This window comes from Prunus mume, linkage group LG8 (assembly GCF_029339155.1).
Source record: "Prunus mume cultivar Tortuosa linkage group LG8, ASM2933915v1, whole genome shotgun sequence".
Lineage (NCBI taxonomy): Eukaryota > Viridiplantae > Streptophyta > Magnoliopsida > Rosales > Rosaceae > Prunus > Prunus mume.
In genome coordinates, this window is record NC_142705.1 from 8588393 (window position 1) to 8610939 (window position 22547).

A 22547-nucleotide genomic window follows, 5' to 3' on the forward strand; every position below is an offset into this window, starting at 1 on the left:
TGGCACACTGGGCTTTTTGCCCATATTAAGTTGGTCCCAGTCGTTCGGTTCTTGAAAGCTCTCTCTCTCCTCTCTCTGTAATTTTCTCATTTCGGTTCAGTCGTTGATCAACGTCTTCTTCTTCAAATGAGCTCCCATTTCACTTAATTCCGAGTCTCTGGCCCAGGCAATCCCACAATTTTCACTTTCAAGTAAAGTAAGATCTAAGTCCTCTGCATATTCTTTCTTTCTCGATCTGTTTGTTTCAAATTTGCAACAAAAGTTTAAGATTTTGGGGCATTATAGGCGTTCATGTTTCTGATGCGGTAGTTACTTACAGGTGAAAGTCTAAGATGGAGTGGACGACGGTGCAGCATCTGGATCTACGACATGTCGGACGTAGTTCAAAACCATTGCAGCCTCATGCTGCCGCATTTCACCCCCATCAGGCGCTCGTAGCCGTCGCCATCGGCAACTACATCATCGGTAACAGATTCACTCCTTCCATTTTATATATTAATTATAAGTGAATTTCAAATTTCTGCTTTAAACATTGTTATATATGTGTGTGTGTGTGTGTGTGTGTATCATTCTAGTTATTACAGAGACATTGAAAAAACTTATGTTTTAGTCTTGTTCTTGGGGAATTCAGTTGCCCCAGGCTAGGTTTGTGCATGTGGGTGAGTGTGACGTTGGAGTAGTAAAGTGCCTTGATGTGATGCCACTAGTGTAAATATCCAACATACTCATTTTTGGTGTGAAAATTTATGGTGTGAGTATTGGTGAGAGCTTCTATTATCAGTTTAAAGTTCTGAACTTGGACTAATCCTGAGGTTTTATGTGATGTTCATGAGACTGGGTTATTTTTGTCAGAAAACCTTGTTTTAGGAATGGCCACATGGATGACTCCATGAAATCGAAAGACTGAATGAACTTTTAGAGGTCGAAAGTGCTCTAATTTATATGATATATATGCATTTTACTTTGGTTGTTTTTAATTTATATTGTCTTATGTTTGTATGCACAGAAATGGATGCGTTGACAGGATGCAAGATTTCATCTATTGATATTGGTACACCTGTTGTCCGCATGTCTTATAGTCCCACAAGTGGGCATTCTGTTGTAGCGATCCTTGAGGTTGGTGCCCTATAAACCCTTCTCTGTTTAGGATGTTTTAGATATAGAGAATTTCTTCTTGGATCACTTCTTAAAGTTAATATGTGAGTTTTAGTTTTAGAACATGTTTATAAATAATTGGTTATCCACATCCTAACAGCTTAAGCATTTGGGAACAATGATAAATTAATGAAGTAAATCATTCTATCATAGCAAGAGATCTTGAGTTCAAATCCTTGTAACTACGACCTTCTATTATATGTTTCATTCCACATGTTGGGCTAATAATTGTAGGTTGGTACAATAATAGCTTAAGTCTTTTGGGGAACAGTGGCAAACCAACATACTTTATTAAAATACTAATTTATTTTTTCTTGCATCATCTACGTTTCCAGTCAAGTGCTCTAATAAGAGTACTATGGAATCTAATTTCAATATTTCAGCATTGGCTCTATTCCAATGATACACTTTTAGAAGCTTCATGAATTTGTGACCTTTTCTTTGTTAAAGTGTGCATATAATATGTTGACTACAGTTGTTCACCGCTATAATGGATTATGTTCAATGATTGGGAGACAAATGGAGGATATGTGACTCAGTATCTTGATCAATGGGCCAAATATTATGCTTATGTATGTGGTTGGAATATCTACTTGACTATCTTTTTAGAAACATGTGTATATGAAATGGCCAGTTCTTCAAAGATGCATGCTTTAGGAGAAATTGATCCATTTTCATTTGATTTCAATAGGTGACTGAGTCTTGAATAGATTAGTCAAAGCACAATATATAATACGAACCATTTTGTTGTTTCTTTGTTTGGTTAGTGTATTTTGTGGGTTTGCTTACTACTTCATTCATTTTGTCTTAGTCCTTTGTTGTTTTATGGAGGATTACATTTTATTTGGTGTTTAAGAATCATTAGTACTTGGTTTAAAATTTCGATCGTCTTCCTTAGCCAGATATTTCATGTTCTATGCATTTACTTGTTTGCTTGCCTAAATATGGATTTCCTTCTGCCCCCATTTTGTAGGACTGTACCATTCGCTCTTGTGATTTTGATGCTGAGCAAACTTGTGTCTTGCATTCACCTGAGAAAAAGACAGAGCAAATTTCTTCTGATACAGAAGTCCATTTGGCTTTGACACCTCTCCAACCCGTAGTGTTTTTCGGTTTCCACAAAAGAATGAGTGTCACAGGTTTTCCTCTGTGTTTTTGTTTCAGTTGTTAACTCCCCTCACAAATGCACACACAGAAAATGCAGTGACATGACAGTCTAATGCTATTACATGTTCAGTTTTGCCTACTGGCTAATTCTTGATACTGCTTCAATATGCATGAAGTTGTTGGAACTGTTGAAGGAGGAAGAGCGCCAACAAAAATAAAGACAGACTTGAAAAAACCTATTGTCAATCTTGCATGCCACCCTCGCCACCCTGTCCTGGTATGTAGTTGTATGGTTGAGCCAGTATAAATTGTGTGTCTGTTGGATAAATATCTAAATATAATATGCTTCATATTTTTGTTCTGTGCTATTGGAATAATCTTTTTCTTTTTCCCAATTTCAGTATGTGGCTTATGCAGATGGTTTGATTCGAGCCTACAACATTCACTCCTATGCTGTTCATTACACCTTACAAAGTAAGATGAGAGTGATTCCTTGTTTTTGAGCAAAAGATGAGCCTGATTATTTATTGTTGAGTTGTTGAGACTTGAGCGTTATAAATTAGCGTCCTTTAATTAGTTCATGTGTTTCTACATCTTTTGTTCTTGTTCTTCAGTTGACAACACTATAAAGCTCATGGGTGCTGGTGCGTTTGGTTTCCACCCAACATTGGAGTGGATCTTTGTTGGTGATCGACGGGGTACGCTGCTCGCATGGGATGTGTCAACTGAGAGACCTAATATGATTGGAATGTAAGTCATTTATGGTAGCAATACTAGAAAGATTCTGAAATAGAACACATAAAGTGCCATAAAGGCCACAAAAAGTAAAAACTGAAGATAGGAACCAAAAAATTTCATTCACAGAAGAAACTAATAGTGATTACACCACCCTGTTGAAATTATGAATTAATCACTTATATTTATTTCTGAGGTATTCATTCATTTAACGCTTCTGTTTCATTTACTTGATTTAGGTTTTGCGAATTTATTTATTTTTCTTTAGAAGAATGGATTAAATGTTTTAGCAAATTTTTAAAACTGCTTACTGGACAATCTTATCAGAACCAGCTTGCAGTTATAAACATTATATTATTTGCCTTGAAAACTTATGTAAGGTCCAGTTGACCTTGAATTGCATGAAAGTATCTGCAATCTCCTCCACTAAGCTAAGAGTATGTGATATCATTAAGTTAATCAGTTAGACAAATGATAAGGGCTTTAGAAGCTTTTTAGGTTTACAGTTTTTGTTAATGCATACTTTTCCATAGTCATTATTATTGTTATTGATGAGATGGAGTATAGAATAGGATTGCTTGAAATGGATTATTTTTCATATCTTCAGAGGCACGCCATGTTTACTGCCTATATGATCCACTCCTGTTTGAAATTTGCTTGTTTTGTCAATCTCTTTCTGGCATTCATCAATATTCTAAGTTTGACTTTTTGCTGTAATTCAGTACACAAGTGGGTTCCCAACCAATAGCTTCAGTTTCTTGGCTCCCAATGTTGCGGTTACTTGTAACTGTGTCCAAGGATGGAACTCTTCAAGTGTGGAAAACACGGGTTATAATTAATCCAAATAGACCTCCAATGCAAGCAAATTTCTTTGAGCCTGCTGGTTAGTTATTATTATTATTTTTTACTTGTTTTCTTTACCATGAGAAGGATATGGTTCTGCAGAACATATTGGCAACCTTTTGTTTTCTTTCTTGCACTTCCTTTTTCTTTTCTTTTTTGTTGTGATTTTACAAGTAATTTTTTGTTAGATTTTATTTTAACTTTGAAAGAATACTCTCTCCGACCCCCCTCCCAACATACACAAACACAATTTTATATTCCTTCTCCTTTTATCTTTTGCTAATGCTTCTGATACTAAAATTGACAGTTCTTGTGAATCAGTATGAAAAAACATAAGCAATTGTATATACTAGGTCTCAGACACTCTAGTTTTATGTTAATAAGGGACTAGAGGATTATTGTTTCAAAATGAAGTCTGCACTAACTTCAGTGTTTTCCTTTTGTTCTACAGCAATTGAATCTCTTGATATCCCTCGCATCCTTTCTCAGCAGGGTGGAGAAGCAGCTTACCCTTTACCGCGAATCAAAACTCTAGAAGTTCACTCAAAATTAAATTTAGCAGCACTTCTGTTTGCAGTTAAGTGCAACCACTTAAATAACACACGTTTTACTGCAACTGCATCAAAAAGTGCATATTTTGAATATTACTTTTTTGTTATAGAATATGATAGGTGGAGACAATGTGAAAAATAGGGCTGCATACACTAGGGAAGGAAGGAAACAACTGTTTGCAGTTTTGCAAGGTGCAAGAGGATCTTCAGGTGAAAATAAGAGTTACACAATATTTCTGTATTTATGTGTACTGTTTTTTTAGAGTTGTGACCTTTTTAATTGAAAATACATGCGGATGTAGGCATCATTATATTACTCAGGAGCTCTTGTCCTTGTGTTTTTTTCCCAGTTGAATTGCACAGCATTCTGAGGAAATGCTACTTTCTAATGCCTATGATTTAGGAATCTTCTAATAACTTGACCTAAAGATAATAATAGCAAAGATGTATGTCATATTCATATGTGAATTTTCTCATCATTCACTAGAATTTTTTCGGTAGTTACCAGGAATAAAGGATTCATTAAGGGTTCTGGTGGTAAATAATGCACTTTATGTTGGGTGTACATGAGATGTCTTAATAGGTGGTCTTCAACTACCATGGAGAAGTTATCGTGGTCTGATTACTTTTCTATTTTTCTACTATACTTCTTAGTTATGGTCATTTAAATTGTAATGGATTCTATACTTGTCTTGGCATTGCTTGAGAGTGAAACAAGACAAGCAACGGATTCAGATCCATCTAATCATGGGAGTGGAGGGTTTACTAATCAAGTGCTTGTTGATAAACATATATGTACATCAAAGATCAATGAGTTCATTAATCATTACTGGCACCTTACTTTTCTGTTGCATGATTCAATAGGTGCTGCCCTTCTTTCTTATCTTTTCTCCTCTCCAGTTTCATTGAAAAATTCTAACTAGGATGTAACGGGGAAAATGGGGAAAAACCATGAATTTTCATATTTATTATATACTTCTTAGAATACTAAGGCAACATTCATTTCCTTTAAATGCTAATGATAGAACATATTCTTGGTAACTCTGTAGGCATCTTTAGGATGTAACGGGGAAAATGGGGAAAAACCATGAATTTTCATATTTATTATATACTTCTTAGAATACTAAGGCAACATTCATTTCCTTTAAATGCTAATGATAGAACATATTCTTGGTAACTCTGTAGGCATCTTTAGGATGCAAGCTTGGTAGTCATGGATTTTGATACATGATACATGTTCTGTAACTCTGTATACGTATCTTTGCTGGTCATCAACTCTACATGTTCTCTAACTCTATGTATCATTTTTATTTCTGATGAGAAACATAATTTAAGTAGCATGTCATGATTTCTGTTCACCTGAATAATTTTTGCTAACTTTTACATTAGTATCATGCCTTTTTTCCCCTTGAATATTGTTGTTTTTAAAAAATGGTAAGACATTTTTTAAACCCATTTTTTAAACTTCTAAACCTTCATATAGTTCTTTCTGTTGCTGCCTTGCTTTTTAATCAGATATGCTAATAGTAGAGGTATTTTGCAGCATCTGTTTTGAAAGAAAAGCTTTCAGCTTTGGGTTCATCTGGAATATTAGCTGAACATCAACTTCAAGCTCAACTGCAAGAACATCATCTGAAAGGGTGAGATGAGAACTTGTGTAAACCAGATTTGTTGGCCTGACCATTAGTGGAAGTTGGATTTTAACTTTAGAGAACACAATAATTATACGTGTGATTATTTATATAATTTCGTTAAGTTGTATTCAGGACCCTTGTCACTTTGTAAAGAATTTCCCTATCTACAGTTTTTAGTTTCTTTCTCATTCAAAAAACTAACAGATGCCGAAGTTGAGATACCTATACTAAGCTTAGTTGTATTACTGTATATTGACTTTAACCCTTTTCTTCCTTTGGGTTATTAGTGATGACACAGGCTGCATACGTTGAATTAATTGTTGGTTGTCATTTTACTGCTTTATGATTCAAGTCTTAGGCTTTAACTCATAAATTTTCCCCGGGATTGAAGGCTTTGTCAAGTTGAATTCTGTTGTGTATGTATGTGTATGTCATTTTTCTGCTTTTCTTGGCTCAAGTCTTAGACTTGCACTCTTATGGTATTCCTTTGAATTAGAGGCTTTGTTCAGTTGAATTCATTGGATCTGTTTTGCTGCTTTTTATACTATGTTGAACTTTATTAGTATCGTTTATTGTCAATAATAATATTCATTTCTGGCAGGCATGGTCACCTTACGATATCAGACATTGCCCGAAAGGCTTTTCTCCAGAGTGTATGTCACTTTCTTATTTTTAATATGTGAAGTAGAAATTGTTTCCATTGAATATGGATTGTTATGCTATGAGGATGGATAAATTTGTACCTTACCAGGCGGCTGTAAGGGGCTTTATTGCAGCTTATGCACAAGCCATAATCTTAGCTTATTTTGTCCCATCCCATCTCCTTTGTATTAAAGCACTTTTTGGGAACTTCCTGTTTGATCTAATCAGACTTCCTAAGTTTCTTGTTATAATTCAGTTTATTGTTGAGTTTTGTTGACTCTTCTTTGCATTATTGTTATAGCATTTTATGGAAGGTCATGCCAAAAGTGCCCCAATATCTCGGCTGCCTCTCATTACTGTTGTAGATGCCAAGCATCATCTGAAGGACGCTCCTGTATGTCAGGTAAGTTGTTTCTGATATTATAGATTGATTGTTTCTTCTGTAAGTTAAGTTGCTTTTGCTTAATTTGTGCATGAAAACTCTGGTTCACTTGCAGCCATTTCACCTGGAGCTAAATTTCTTCAATAAAGAGAATCGGGTTCTTCATTATCCTGTCCGGGCCTTTATTGTGGATGGCATACACCTTATGGCATATAACATCTGTTCTGGAGCAGATAGTATCTACAAGAAACTTTATACAACGGTAATGTCTTCACATGATCAGTGTGATCCTTTAAAAAAACAAAAGTGTATCAGTGTGATGTCTTGTATTTTCCTTTTAGCTTTTATGAGGATTCCCTTTGGCGGTGCCAGTGGTAGTGGAATAATCCTTTCCACCCCTCTTTCATAGGTTCCCGGAAATGTGGAATACCATCCGAAGTACTTGAGCTACAGTAAAAAGCAGAGCCTATTTCTTGTTGTCTATGAATTTAGTGGTGCTACAAATGAAGTGGTGCTTTATTTTGAAAATACCGATTCTCAGGCAGCAAACAGTAAATGTAGTACAGTAAAAGGTTTGTCTGTCTATTGGATGTCTTTATTCCATTAAAATGTCTACATATGCATGTAGGAGATCTAATAATTATTCACAAATTGCATCTTTGAGTTTTGTAGGTCGAGATGCAGCATTTATTGGACCCAATGAAAATCAGTTTGCAGTTCTTGATGATGATAAGACTGGACTGGTTTTATATATTCTGCCTAAAAAGGCTTCTCCTGAAGCAAATGAAAAGATTCTACTGTCTGAAGAGAGCCAACCTGTGGATACTGATGTTGGTCCCAAGGGTCCAATGCAATTTATGTTTGAAAGTGAGGTTGATCGAATCTTTTCCACTCCTATAGGTACTTGAGGGAAGAATAACTATCATGTTTAATTTGTAAAAAAGTTTTCATCAACAGTATGTGCTAATCATAGTATTCTGTGATTTCAGAGTCAACATTGATGTTTGCTTCTCATGGGAGTCAGATTGGCTTGGCAAAGCTGGTTCAAGGCTACCGCCTTTCTAATGCTGATGGTCATTACATAGCAACAAAAAGTGAAGGAAAAAAGTCAATTAAGTTGAAACTAAATGAGATTGTACTTCAGGTGCTCATATAATCATTCTGGCATTGTTCTTATTGTTGTACATTAGAGAGTAGTTAGGGTGTGCTGGTGAGGGTAAAACTTATATGCCCCCTTATACTTCTTCAGTTGAAACCACCCATTCAAGAAAACTTATATTTTAGGACGTGATGGTGAGGGTAAAAATCTTTCCAACCCCTTTGCCTCTCTCACATTGCATTTTACGAGCAGACTCTAACTTTTCTGTAGAAAGATAGAGCAAATTTTCTTCAAGTTCCTAAAACCTTGTATATTGGGTGTTGTCATGATAAGACCAGTAGAGTTCTTTATTGTTTTTCATTATGGCTGCATCTGACAGACAGCCTCCCAGATTTATTTTATATGTATAGCTCTTCATGCATGGTTAACTACTCATTAAAATGAGAGACATCATTCACACACATCACAAGGCATGCAACTATATTGTTGTGTAACTGTTATTCTTAGACTGTACTTGTGTGGATGTATTTATTGAAGTGCCAATCTGCCCCTTCAAAGCTTCAGCTGTTGAAATTTGACAGGTTCATTGGCAAGAAACTCTTAGGGGATATGTTGCTGGAATATTAACGACGCAAAGGGTGCTTATAGTTTCGGCAGATCTGGATATACTGGCAGGCAGTTCCGCAAAATTTGATAAAGGACTTCCTTCAATATCCTTTACAACATCTTGGTGTAAAAGTTTTTATTTTTTTTCGTAATCATTCATCTAACTGAGTTATCAAGGTTATATCAACTTGTTTGAGCACTTGACCTCTATTCACTTTAGATCACTTTTATGGGTTGGGCCTGCACTTCTCTTTTCTACTACTACTGCAATTAGCGTGCTTGGCTGGGATGGGAAAGTAAGGACTATTCTTTCTATCAGTATGCCTTATGCAGGTATGTACCTTGTGTGGCTAATGATGCTGATGTGGGTATGTATCTCACTCTTTTTATCCTTCTGACTCATTATGATGTAAATGTGCAGTTTTGGTTGGTGCGCTGAATGATCGGTTGTTGCTTGCTAACCCAACAGAAATAAATCCCAGACAAAAGAAGGCAGTTGAGATTAAGAGCTGTCTTGTTGGGCTCCTTGAACCTCTTCTTATTGGATTTGCCACAATGCAAGAGAGATTTGAGCAGAAGCTTGACCTTCCAGAGATATTGTATCAAATAACATCAAGGTTATTTTTTTCCCCATGATCTCATCCTATGCACATGCTGTCTGTTGTGCTTTTTGCATCATAAAGCATTTTCTTCTTTTCTGCACCTTAATAAATATGGGTCCTTGAATGAATGCTGATGACATTTGATATCTGTCGTTACTTTCTCAATGAAGGTTTGACAGCCTGCGTATCACTCCAAGGTCTCTAGATATTCTTGCTAGAGGCTCTCCTGTTTGTGGAGATCTTTCTGTGTCACTATCTCAAGCAGGACCACAGTTCACTCAGGTAAGTGGAAACAGTGTGGTGTTTCAACAAATTTTGTTAGTTGTCTATTTTGTTTACTAAACATGTGAAATAACTTAGGTGTTGAGGGGTGCCTATGCTATCAAAGCTCTGCGTTTCTCTACTGCTTTATCTGTCTTAAAAGATGAATTTCTGCGCTCTAGAGATTATCCAAGATGTCCTTCAACCTCTCATTTGTTCCACCGGTTCCGCCAACTGGGTTATGCATGTATCAAGTACGCAGATAAGAGAAAATGTTCAATTTATTTCATTTTATTCTGTTTATTTTAAATACTATATATTTCTAACAGTTTTCAACAAACTTATTCTGTATCTTTTACTTTAATGATTGCTTCTCAATTAAATTGTCTGATATTGTACCCTGACATATCCAATAGTATGTAAGACATACTTTAGGATCTTGAGACATATTTGCATATACATTGGTAAGGATTCGAGCTAGTATGCTTATATGGTGCTTATATCTGATGGTTATTGTTGTTGATTGTTGTATAAAACACGTAAGGTGTTAATGGAGGTCTCATTAAAAAGAAAAAAGCAATATGTATAACGAGGTGTCTGATATGAGACACCTTCACATATCTTAGTCGATTATCATCACATCAGTAAGATTTGATGAATGAAGTAAATGATTCAAAAAACATTTGGAAGTTGGGAGGTACTTGGGTTGCAATTTGGGAAGTACTTGAATAAAACATTTGGAATGAAACATCTGTTCTAGGGTTTGCATCAACCAGCACTTTCTCAGTTCTTTAGAGAAATCAACCTGAGACCCTTCCCTAGCCTCAATTGTTCATAATTTAAAAAGTGTTGTAAGTTTAATGAGTAAAGGGAGTGGTATGGAAAAATCAGAACTGAACTTTTTAGAGTTTTTTGAGTTTCGGCATGTTGCACAAGATTAAGAAATGAATATATGGCACAACAGGGATAAATTATGAAAATAAATATGCATGAAAGGTTGATAGATGGGTTATATATAAGAAAAGTTCCTAGTGCTACTTTCGCCCTCCTTCCAATGTGGAGTTATGGTGGTATTAGATATCAAAAACTTAAAGCATACCCAAGTACAAGATGCCTAATTGCCCTAAAATAGTTTTGTTGGTTTAAATAGGAATCCTTAGTATCCTACCTTGCCAATTAGGGATAGTAGGTGTGCCTATGCTTGGAGGAAGTGTTGAACCTCTGATATGCTTGGCAGGAGTTGTTGGTTCTCTGAGTTCTTTCTCTTGTATTCATGCTTTGTCATACATTTTATTTTGTTATTAATTCTGCGAGAAACTAGAAAGGGAATAGTTTATGGTAACTACACAATTTACAGTCCTAAAGACGATGGATAAGAATTCTATTGCAAGTGAATGCCTATGTACTTGAAATTATCTTGGGCTTAAAGTCGACATCCCTTATGCTACTTTCAAATGGCATTTAAGGCTTTATTATTATTATTTCTTCAAATTGCTCTATCCAGGTTCCAGCTTATTGCTGAAGAACTGATGAATTGATGATTCTCTTGTTATTTTCTGTATAAAACAAAGGCTCTCGTGTAACTTGTTTTTGCATTGAAGCAACTTTTGTTTATAACATAAGATGAAATTGCAGGTTTGGTCAGTTTGATAGTGCAAAAGAAACTTTTGAAGTTATAGCGGATTATGAAAGTATGCTCGACCTCTTTATATGCCACCTTAACCCCAGTGCCATGCGCCGCCTTGCTCAAAAATTGGAAGAAGATGGCACTGATTCAGAACTAAGACGATACTGTGAAAGGATTTTAAGGGTCCGCTCTACTGGATGGACTCAAGGAATTTTTGCTAATTTTGCTGCTGAGAGTATGGTTCCTAAAGGTCCTGAATGGGGTGGTGGGAACTGGGAAATCAAAACCCCAACAAACATGAAGGCTATACCTCAGTGGGAACTGGCTGCAGAGGTGATGCCATACATGAAGACTGATGATGGCACCATCCCATCCATTATAGCTGATCATATTGGTGTTTACTTGGGTTCAATCAAGGGAAGAGGTAACATCGTAGAAGTAAGGGAAGATAGCTTGGTCAAAGCTTTTACACCCGCAGGTGGTAGCAATAAGCCTAACGGTCCTCAGTTGTCTTCAGTTAAATCCACATCTAATATGTCCAAGGGAGTTCCTGGTGGTGATTCGTTGATGGGTCTGGAAACACTTAACAAACAGTTTGCCAGTTCCACTGCAGCAGATGAACAGGCTAAAGCTGAAGAAGAATTCAAGAAAACAATGTATGGTGCAGCTGATGGTAGCAGCAGTGATGAAGAGGGAACTTCAAAAGCTAAAAAGTTGCACATTAGAATAAGAGACAAGCCAACTGCTTCTACTGCAGTGGATGTGAATAAAATCAAAGAAGCCACGAAGCAGCTCAAACTTGGTGAAGGGTTGGGTCCACCGATGACCAGGACCAAGTCATTGACTATTGGATCCCAGGACCTTAGCCAGATGTTATCCCAACCGCCTCCTCCAGCTAACAGTGGATCAATGGCTCCTCGTGTAGGCTCCGCCCCTGGTGATTTGTTTGGTATGGACTCGTTTACACAACCTGCAACTGTATCACAGCAAGCTCCTATCACAACTGGTAAGGGAGTTGCAACTGGACCTATTCCAGAGGACTTTTTCCAGAATACCATACCATCCCTCCAAGTTGCAGCCGCACTGCCCCCTCCTGGGACCTATCTTTCAAAATTGGATCAAGCTTCTCAAGGGGTTGAAAGCAACAAGGAAACTCTTAACCAGGTCAATGCATCCAATACCAATGTTGGTCTTCCTGATGGCGGTATTCCGCCTCAAGCTAGTCAACAGGCTGCGGTTCCACTCGAGTCGTATGGACTTCCTGATGGTGGTGTCCCACCATCCTCAAGCCAGGTTGCTGTGCAGCAACAGTCTCAGGTTCAATCAACTCAGTTCCCAGTTTCCACGCAACCTCTAGATCTCAGTGCCCTTGGGGTTCCAAATACTGCAGATTCTGGAAAGCCTGCTGTGCAACCTCCTTCTCCACCATCTTCTGTGCGTCCTGGACAGGTAACACATTCATGTACATGTCATCCATAACTATCTAATTCTCCGCCATCTCAATCCATGTTCATTTCATGGCTTTCCTCATAACAGGTACCCCGTGGGGCTGCTGCTTCTGTATGTTTTAAGACTGGGGTTGCTCACCTTGAGCAGAATCAACTTTCAGATGCGTTGTCTTGCTTTGATGAAGCTTTTCTTGCACTGGCTAAGGATCACTCTCGCGGAGCTGATATTAAAGCGCAAGGGACCATCTGTGCTCAATACAAGATAGCAGTTACTCTTCTTGGGGTATTATAATTCTCATTCAAGCTCTCAAATAAAACAGATGGAATATGTCCTAACTTCTTGAGGCAAAATATCTCGAGGATTACAATACAACCCTTTACCAATAGATTGACACTCTTGCATACATTTATTGTTTTCTAAGAATAATTATAGTAACACCATGGGACCAAAAGAACCATATGTGGGGGTTGGAATATCATATTTAATATTAGAACTGGTCAGCAAAGATCCCATAACTGATTTGAAATCTTCGGTTTGGAATTAGCAGCATATAACTTTGCTCTAATTGGGGTTTTCATTTTACAGGAAATTGGGCGGCTGCAAAGAGTTCAAGGTCCTAGTGCAATCAGTGCAAAAGATGAGATGGCAAGACTCTCACGCCACCTGGGTTCTTTGCCTCTTCTGGCAAAACACAGGATAAATTGTATCCGAACTGCGATTAAGCGGAACATGGAGGTCCAGAATTATGCTTATTCAAAGCAGATGCTTGAACTCCTGCTGTCCAAAGCACCTCCAAGTAAACAGGATGAGTTGAGGAGCTTGGTTGATATGTGTGTTCAAAGGGGTCTCTCCAACAAGTCCATTGATCCACTTGAAGATCCTTCCCAGTTCTGTGCCGCCACACTTAGTCGTCTGTCAACGATTGGATATGATGTCTGTGATCTTTGCGGGGCCAAATTTTCTGCTCTCGCAACGCCGGGTTGCATTATATGCGGGATGGGAAGCATAAAGAGATCAGATGCACTCACAGGGCCCGGGCCTGTACCTTCCCCATTTGGTTGAGGTTTAAACTTCAGCAACATGCAGCTTACAGGACAACTTTGAGAAAATTAGCCCCAAACATTGTAGAGTACCTTTCACCCCGATGTAGTAGTTGCTGCTGTGGAATATCATTCAGAGGAGGTTTCCCTCAGACAAAGAAGAGATTATACCACATCCCATTAGGTATATAATGTATCATGCTATTTTCGTGTGTTTTGAGTTTGAGTTTGTCATGCCCTAATCATTATTTCATCTTTTATGTATTTACCACCATTTTTTATTGTCATTATACACACCTTGTCATAGGACATCATTGATAATCCCATTTTTGTGATACTATCCTGCTGACTTTGTAAAAACCTGGATGCTATGGAATCAAAATTTTAGTTGATCAGTGTTTTCTACTAGTGCATCGTTATGGCCGTATACCATGAATTTCATACAGATTACATCACTATTTATTTTGACTTATTTTACTGTATCAGTGTAGCTGTATCCATATTTGTAGGGAGCTATGAGACAGAACATGTCTTATAGGGTTCACGTGAAGCCTCCAATGTTTAATGTTCCAACGTATGTTTTAAGTTACCTGACGAGTGACGGCCCACAAATGCAAATGACTTCAGCAAAATAATAGAAGTTTTCAGAAGTGACAAGCTTTTTTTATCATTTTGGTTCTATTCGGTTTGAAAGTAAATAATAGAAGGAAGAGGGGGCCTCTTCTTTTCCTGCATTTCAAAGCAGTTTCGTCGCTTTGCTTTAATATACAGCCTTGCCCAAATGCTGTATACTCAGTCTCATTCCTTTCTAGATTTTTCCTTTACTCAGGCACAAAGTAGATTCCAACTGTTCCGCCTTGTCCATGCATTAGACTTCCCAAATGTATCTCATCCTCTCTCTGAAAAACGATTCATCATTTTACCTTGAGCAATCCCCCAACATGCTAATGCGGCCGAAGAGTTATGCTACGTACTATCAGTCATTGGCTCACGCATGGATAATTATGAATTGTAGATGCTTTGTGAGATCTATTTACATCAACATATCACAGTGCATGTTTGTTTACTTACGCTAGCAATGCATTCTAGATTACATAATGTTAAAGGGTCCGTTAAAGTTTGATTTGATGGGCCACATTCGTTACCCAACCGCCTGTTTCATGTTTCTCAAAGCCCAAAGGGTAAACCCAAAAGCAGTCAACCTAGGAAATCTCTGCCTAGTTAATCCCGTTGTCTTCCTACTTTTCTTTACTCCTTTGGAAGGTGAAACGCGTTGTCGCGCAAGTACTTTTTTGTATGCCTCGATCAAAGTCAGAGCCAAGATGGCCTCTTTGTCAGTGGTCATGGTTTGCTAATATTTTGTTGCTCGACACTGCCAAAGAATCCAGGGCCTTTGTCTGCTGGGATTATTTTCACCCACAAATTACATTAGAGATGCAAAAATGATTGTATTGAAGAGGAAGCTAGAAGACACGGGTTGGTGCCAACAAGGTCTAGCCCAGTGAAAGGGCCTGGACTTATACTAAAAGCCTCATGTTCGAATTCCCACGACATCATAGTTGTGTGTGTACCCTCTCACGTAGTTTAGACTATCGCTTGTTGGTTATGTGGGATCGTCTAAAATCGAACTAACTTTGTTAGCACCAATTTATCATCTTCAAATTTTCTAAGCTTGATCATGAATTAATCGATAGTTTCACCTCACTATCTTGAAAGAAAAGGCACATAACATAAAGAATTGCTCTCTTCCTCAAACCCAATTTTAATGAACAGGCAAAAACCATGTGCTTAGGTTATATGCACTTTCATCTTGTTTACTATATCAATATACAAACCCACCACCAAAAGCAGTGTTCCACAAAAACTATGCATACTAAAGAATGGGGCAAAAGTAAAATAAATTGAAATAAAAATGTGTCATCACTGTAAGAGCAGTCTGAAGCTGAAGTTGTATGGCATTATTTGCACCAACTGTGAAAAGGGCTCTCTTCCCCTTCTTTCAAGGCTTTTAACAGCCTCATTCCTGAGCTCATTAGGTAGCTGCATGCAAATCCAATCAACCAATGATTCTAAATCCTTTGCAAAGTCAAGCAGATACCAATCCAACAGCTTGGGGATTATCAACTTGTTTGTCCTTGAAATCCCAACAGCTGCCTGTATATAGTCCCTTTTTGCTGCTTCCAACTCTTCTTCAACATGAGCTGCAGAGTACACTCTCACCTTCGTTTGACAAAAAGAAATTCAAATCAGTACCAGCAAATCCATAGAAATACATATATAATTGAAAATTTGGGATATTAGATTGTCATCCTTGGATTTAATGTTTTATCATGATGACCAAGATTCGAACTTTGGCTTAATAATTTAGACTACAAGAGAAATTTGAAACTAGCTTACAGCGGGGGAGGACCAGCTTCCGCAGGAAAGTGCAAAGGTTACCAAGGGTTCAGACCACTCCAATCCAAATATGCTGCGAGCTTTCATCTCATCATTCTTTGCAGCCTTTGGACACGTCTGTGTAACACAAAAGAAACAAATGCGAAACTTAATTGGCATGCCATACACAATAACTCAAGTCACTCAAGAAAACGTCAGTGAACTCTTGCCTAAGAGCATAATCAAGTTTAGGGTGAACATACTTACAAATTTTAAGTGATAAGGCAATCTCAAAATGAAATGCTCAATTGTAATTGCGTTCAGGGAGTGTCCCCCGACATCTATCATTGCCTGATGCAAAGAGAGCAAAATTCAATATACAAAATGAATTTCTGTGAATTGACACTAATAACAAAAACAGAACATTACATAATGGAGTACAAAAATTTCATCTGTAATATGTGTTCATGTGTGCATGCATGCCAATGTGCTCGGCAGACATAAATGATGGATTGATCTTACCTTTTGCATTAGTGCTACAACCATTTCAGGAGTCTCAGGTATGCCATGCTCTAAAAATGCCTGCAACATTATAAAAACTGTTTTGAGAATGTTGAATTTGATTTAGCTTACCAGGTAAAGGCAAACTCTGATTTTCAAAAATACAATGTCCCGAAGTCTTGGAATTTTTTTTGATAAACTTGCAGTTGGGACATTCTACTTCTTTATTCTTTGATTTTCAATTTCTTGATAGAGAGACATCTTATTACCTTCATCATGCAGGAATTATACGTGTTAATCCAAAATGCAAGCTTCTGCTGATGGTTAAGACCCTCTAGGTTCACAGAGGAAAGCTTTCCAAGTAGGAACCTGGATATTTTCAAAAGGAGAAATTGAATCCAATCTCAAGCAGAATTGTCAAGAGAAGACCAAGAACAGACAGACTAAAAACTCACTTTAATCTGTGCATCAGAATCAATGCGCTTGTTGTTCTGTTGAGATCAATTGAACCAATATCAATTGACCGGAGATTTTTATAGGGACCAACGTCTATGTTTCTGAATTCTAAGCAAATGCCATAAGGATCTGGAAACCCTGTCTCTCCATTTGCTGCATGAGCAGATAATGTTGATCTAGAAGTCTCCAATTCCTCTATTTTGTCCTTCAAACTGCTCATCCTCACAAAAATGCTAGACAAACACTTTACAATATCCTCGGACACCTTATTAGGAGTGTTATCGGCTTCCGATACCTTATCATCTGAAGAACCAGATGAACTCTCATGTGCTCTTTCCTGGTCTACTAATCTGCACTCTAGCTGAACAAATTCAAAGGCACAAATAAATAACAACCACAAAATGTCACAAACTGAATCTATGTGAAAACTTTCAGTGGCATTGGCATACCTCTAACTTCAAAGGGTCCAAACACTTGACCATGGATTCATGTTTTCTGGGAAGCTTTTTCACTGGGGTTACAGCTTTGGTAGTTTTCTTGTCGGGAGATTGCTTATCCCTAGCCGCATTAGAACACAATCGATTTTCTTTTCCTTTCCCATCTTCTGAAAGAGGTGACAAACAATTGGGTTTCCTGGGAATTTGTTTTCCACTGACTTGCCTACTAGAACAATTCCCGGTCGTTCGATCAGAGACAATATCAGTAGACAGTAGCCTTCTGCTAGAAACACTTCGACAAAGAGAAGGTTGAAGCCTGGAGGCTGATGTTGCTGATATGAACTCATTATGTGACAAAGATTTTGATCTCTGATGTTTAGCACTTCTAATTGGGGTCTGCTCACTTGAATCATTCAAAGTTTCCACATTCCTCTTGGTGGATAGATAGACAGCTTGCTGATAAAGACCTTGTCTAAAATTAACAACCTGTTCCTCAAGCCGAACAACCTCCTCTTCTAAAACAGCTACTTCAGCCAGAAGTTCTAATGTCTGAAACAAATAGTATCCCAGTTCACATCACTCTATATCACAACAAACTGAAGTACATTATTCATCAATTTTTAATGTTTGGCAAAGGCTTCATCTGGGGTTTCTCTTCTATTCAATGTGAGAGAGAGAGAATTAAACAAAAATGGTAAATTGTACTAACATGTGGGGGGAGATAAGGAGGAAGACGAGGTAAAGCTCCTAATGGTCTTGTAAAAGCCCTTTCCAATGCTCTGTGGACATTTTCTTCATGTCTGAGCTTCTTCTTCAGTTTATCAACCTGTAAATTTCAAAGGACACCAATAAGTCAACGAATATAGAAAACAACAACAAAAAATCCAATTTTTTTTTTTACAAAAATCTAAAACTACTTGACATGTGCAGTAGCAAGTGGAAGAGTACTTCTTGTAGCAAGGCCATTTTTCTTTCTCTGTTTGATCTACGCCGATTGATTGACGTTCTCTCTGTACCCATTATTCTGTTCTTCTGAGTCTCCATCTTCTTCTCCCTCTTTGTAAATTCAACATCAAAATAACAATGTTATAAACTAAAAAGGGATCATTGTGTCTGAGAAAAAAGAAACAAAAACTATTCTTTTCTTGAGAGAAGTTAAAGAAAGAACCCAATTTGGATTTGGATCAAAAGTGCCTCACTTTTCACACTTCCAGTAGGAGATTAACATAATTGGAAAGAACATAGTTTGGAAGTAAAGAATATTTAATGTCCTATACGTATGAAAATAAATGCAAAATGGCATAGTTCATAAATTAAAAGCCTTTCTTTTACAAGTAAATTTGAAAACCCATTTCAGATTTCCTATTTGCCCATAGACAAAAATCCATTTTCAAGCTCTAGAAGATAGAACCTCAATCTCCTTTTTTCTTCTTCTTTTTCTTGAGAAACCAACACACTTATCTCGGAATTTGTCACTGATAAGACCTCTCAGCTTTAAAGAAAGAGCAGGACTTGCAAAAAAGAAAGAAAGAAACAACTCACTTTATCATTATTTAGAGCAGCTTTCATGCTCTGAAGATTAGTGCGTACTCTGCTATTCATCTCTTTTCACTTTGATGCAAATTTAATGCATCCTGAAAAGAAGAACAGAGAACAAATCAATACCATAGTTGTATATGAGAATGAGTTCAAGAAAACAAGGCCTTGGAAAAAGAATTTAAAAAAAAAAAAAATCAATGGTCAAAGAAGTAAAAAGACGAGACCAAGGCAACCCACCCTTCACTGAGAGAGAGAGAGAGAGAGAGAGAGAGAGATTTTATTTCATATAGTTTAGAGAGCGGGAAAGTTGAAATGTGGAAGACCCAGAAAGAGAAATGGCTGGCTTTGTTGTTGTTGTTTATATCTCAAACAGAGTGAAGTGAAAGAAAGCAGCAAAAGTCCTACAGGAGCTCAGAAGGAAGCAGAAAACGACGAGGTTTCGAGCTTGAAGCGTCATCCAAGAAAAGCGTAGCAGATGGACAAAGAACCCAACTGTGCAGTGCGTTTCTGCTATTATTATATTGCAAACAACAATCAAGGCCAAGGCCAAGCCAAAGTTTTAATTGCAACAATGTATATATTATTAGCTACTAATTATTATTTGTTCAATCTTTCTTTAAACTAACAAACATGAAAGTTAGAGAGAGATTGAGACATGCACTAAAAACACACCCTCTCTCTCCCACTCCTTCAAAACTTTAGTGCTTCTTCTTCTTGTACTTACTACTTGGTGTGACTGTGCTCCACCCGAGAGAGAGAGGGAGAGAGAGAGAGAGAGTGTGACCTGGCAAGAGAAACAGGAATGTGATTGAGGGGTGCAAGTTGCAACTTTTAGCCCTTTTGTGTGTGACAACCCAATTCTCTCATTATGAATTAACATGCACACACACAGCACTCACATTCCCTCTTTTGATTCCTTCTACTACTTATCATAATTCAAGACCAACCAATCTTCTTTTTACCTTTTTTTTTCTCTTTTATTATTGGGCGTTCCTTTTTGCATCTTCTCTCTTTGGATTCTCTGCACTTAATTCTTTAACATTGGTTTTATTTAATTAATTTACAATTTACAACTAATTGTATGAATGAATCTCCCAAGGCAGTCCTGTTGTCTTTCAAAACCTGTCTCCTATTAGGATGTTTATGAATTATATTTCCTTTCATTTACCATATCATTTTAGAATAATTATGATTATAAAAGGGCATGTTGCAATTTGGAGGTAGAATATATGGGAGCAAACATTTTTAAACATAAAAATCTGATATTTACAATATTGTATAGGTTCAATAAGGTAAAACTAATGATTTTTAATGATGTATGGTTCAAATTCACAGTCTCGCAACCAATTTTCATACACGCGTATTTACTGTTATGTAAATTCAACAAGGTAATTACAATAATGGGTAGGTTCAACAAGGTAATAGTATAATACTGAATGATGTTTGATCTAAATCGAGAGTCTCGCAACAGATTTTCATACACATATTTACTATCAAGTGAGTTCATCAAGTTAATGACAATAAGTCTCAACAAATGCATGGTCCAAATTGACAATCTCATAATCGATTTTCATACACAAGAGAGCCCTCCGTGTAAATCTTAGACAGAATAACTTGAGAAAGTTGTCCTGCACTTGTGATGACAACTAAAAAGTACTTAACCTCATCTGCAAATGTAAGTGCCAAGTTACCAAGTATGGGGGACCATAAACATCAATTTCTTAATCCAAAATACTCATAACGAGAAGCAGATCATTAGGTACCGAAAGATTTATTTATCTGTTAATGTACTGAAAGATTTATTGATTGCACAATAAATGGACTTTAGCTAAATGCCTTTTGAAGTAAGCAAAAGCAAACGTGGTAATTAATGATGGAGAAAGCCAGTTGTTAACTTCCCCATCATACTAGACAAAGTACATCTTCACACCTCATTTTGCAGAAAATTCATTTACTTTGTCATCACAGATATTTTATTTTATTCAAATAATCATATATACACTGTGAATTGTAATGTTTGAGAGTGCGATAGTTTGGCTGTCAACAACATAGTCGCACTTTTATAACTAGTTAACAACTACTATGCATGATATTCACATTCATGACTTTAATTTGTCCCCAAAAAAATGCTTAAAAATTAATGTGCGCGAAGTACTTAGATTTTAATGAGTTCTTTTTTACATATTTATTCATGCAAAATAGATAAGTACTCCCACACACGCTATTTTAATTGTAAGAACATTTTTGTTCATCACCTTTTAGTTAGTTTCGAACATTATCACCATGTTTATTGTCGTTGGATGAGTTTAATTTTTGAATTCGTACAGCATATCCAGCAACAAACAACATTGTGATAATGACTCTTCTCTCTCTTTTTCATCTTATTGTAATATATATCCAATGTGGTTAAACCCAAATTATTGTTAGAGGCATCGGGAACATAGAGACAAGAGACCAAATAAACCATCAACGTACTCCGCAAACTACTTCAATGATGAATTTATTAATTGCTAAAATCAAGTAGAAATACGTGATCAATCCAAATAATGTTATGAAATTAATGTTCCTCGCTTCAAATTCAAGCAAGCTTCAATTCAATGTGCACAAGGAACATATTGTGATTGATGGACATTTTTATGAATAATAAGTCAATTAAAAACCTTTGGTTATGGAAGAAAATGACATATCATGAACTAAAATGTGGGCTATAATATAGAAATGCATCAATCAAACTTTATAGTAATTATTTACAATTAAGACCACATCTAGCTAATAAGTACTGATAAGAACAATTAGTCACTTCAAAACATATTGCATCACAACATTTGTTTAGAAATAACTAAATAAACAAAAGGTTTATTTATTGTTTTCCCCTTTGTGCTTTGCTTCAAATCTCAACTTCCCCTTATGAACTTGCAATTTGATCAGTGTGTTAATTTGCTCCCGTGACATAAACGCATTAACCGAATTACAAATTCAAAAGAAAATTTGAGATTCTAGCCGAAGCATAAAAGGAAAACAGTAAAAAGCCTTTAAAAAAAAAATCAGAACCCACCAATAAACCATTCATTCTCACTGGATGGACTGCAAGAAATTAAAGACAGCACAAAAGTAGCCATCCATTCTTTGAAGGCATCATAAGAATAGCATCAAAAGTAGACTTTGAGAGACATTCCCGATGCACTGTGACATATATTATAAAGATTATATAGTTTTATAAATATACAATATTATAAACATATGCATGATATATATAATAGGACATGATCGAAAAATCAAGATTAGGTACATGGCCTCAATGATTCATTTGCTAGCATTTTTTATTAGCAGAGGCACGTGAGCGTGCACTTCATAATTCATCTACATTTATACATGTGCATGGCTGTTCGAGCAAGCATGCCTCTGAGCCTCTCTCAGCCTCATGCGCTGAGCTCGATCGATCCACCTACCTACTCATTCAGCATCATTCTGTAAACTTTTTTTGTCGGGCGAAAAGCAAAACTCG

The 22547-nt window shown here is 36.8% G+C and overlaps 2 protein-coding genes across 5 annotated transcripts; one reads left to right on the forward strand and one right to left on the reverse strand.

The window, feature by feature from the left end:
* Positions 1 to 53: 53 nt before the first annotated feature.
* On the forward strand, positions 54 to 14138 carry LOC103339937 (Transducin/WD40 repeat-like superfamily protein). The gene is made up of 25 exons (XM_008243297.2): positions 54 to 196; positions 320 to 465; positions 1007 to 1116; positions 2129 to 2294; positions 2439 to 2539; positions 2664 to 2736; positions 2877 to 3012; positions 3720 to 3880; positions 4292 to 4416; positions 4502 to 4601; positions 5935 to 6031; positions 6627 to 6678; positions 6969 to 7070; positions 7165 to 7311; positions 7459 to 7621; positions 7722 to 7949; positions 8039 to 8193; positions 8730 to 8858; positions 8970 to 9087; positions 9176 to 9371; positions 9527 to 9638; positions 9717 to 9871; positions 11253 to 12693; positions 12781 to 12975; positions 13279 to 14138. Exons 2-25 carry the CDS (start codon positions 333 to 335, stop codon positions 13753 to 13755), a joined length of 4872 nt encoding a protein of 1623 aa, XP_008241519.2. The 5' UTR covers positions 54 to 196; positions 320 to 332; the 3' UTR covers positions 13756 to 14138.
* Positions 14139 to 15493: 1355 nt separating this feature from the next.
* Positions 15494 to 19716, reverse strand: LOC103339936 (ternary complex factor MIP1 leucine-zipper protein (Protein of unknown function, DUF547)). Of its 4 annotated transcripts, none has more exons than XM_008243295.3 (11): positions 19280 to 19716; positions 19046 to 19137; positions 18452 to 18559; positions 18213 to 18329; positions 17516 to 18052; positions 17066 to 17427; positions 16880 to 16979; positions 16632 to 16691; positions 16377 to 16460; positions 16131 to 16247; positions 15494 to 15953 (listed from the first exon to the last, which is right to left on the reverse strand). In XM_008243295.3, exons 2-11 carry the CDS (start codon positions 19103 to 19105, stop codon positions 15654 to 15656), a joined length of 1845 nt encoding a protein of 614 aa, XP_008241517.2. In that variant the 5' UTR covers positions 19106 to 19137; positions 19280 to 19716; the 3' UTR covers positions 15494 to 15653. The 4 variants fall into 4 exon arrangements, with proteins under 4 accessions (XP_008241517.2, XP_008241518.2, XP_016651655.2 ...); XM_008243296.3 differs by having other exon boundaries at positions 19448 to 19587; XM_016796169.2 differs by lacking the exon at positions 19280 to 19716 and having other exon boundaries at positions 19046 to 19235.
* Between the last annotated feature and the right edge of the window lie 2831 nt (positions 19717 to 22547).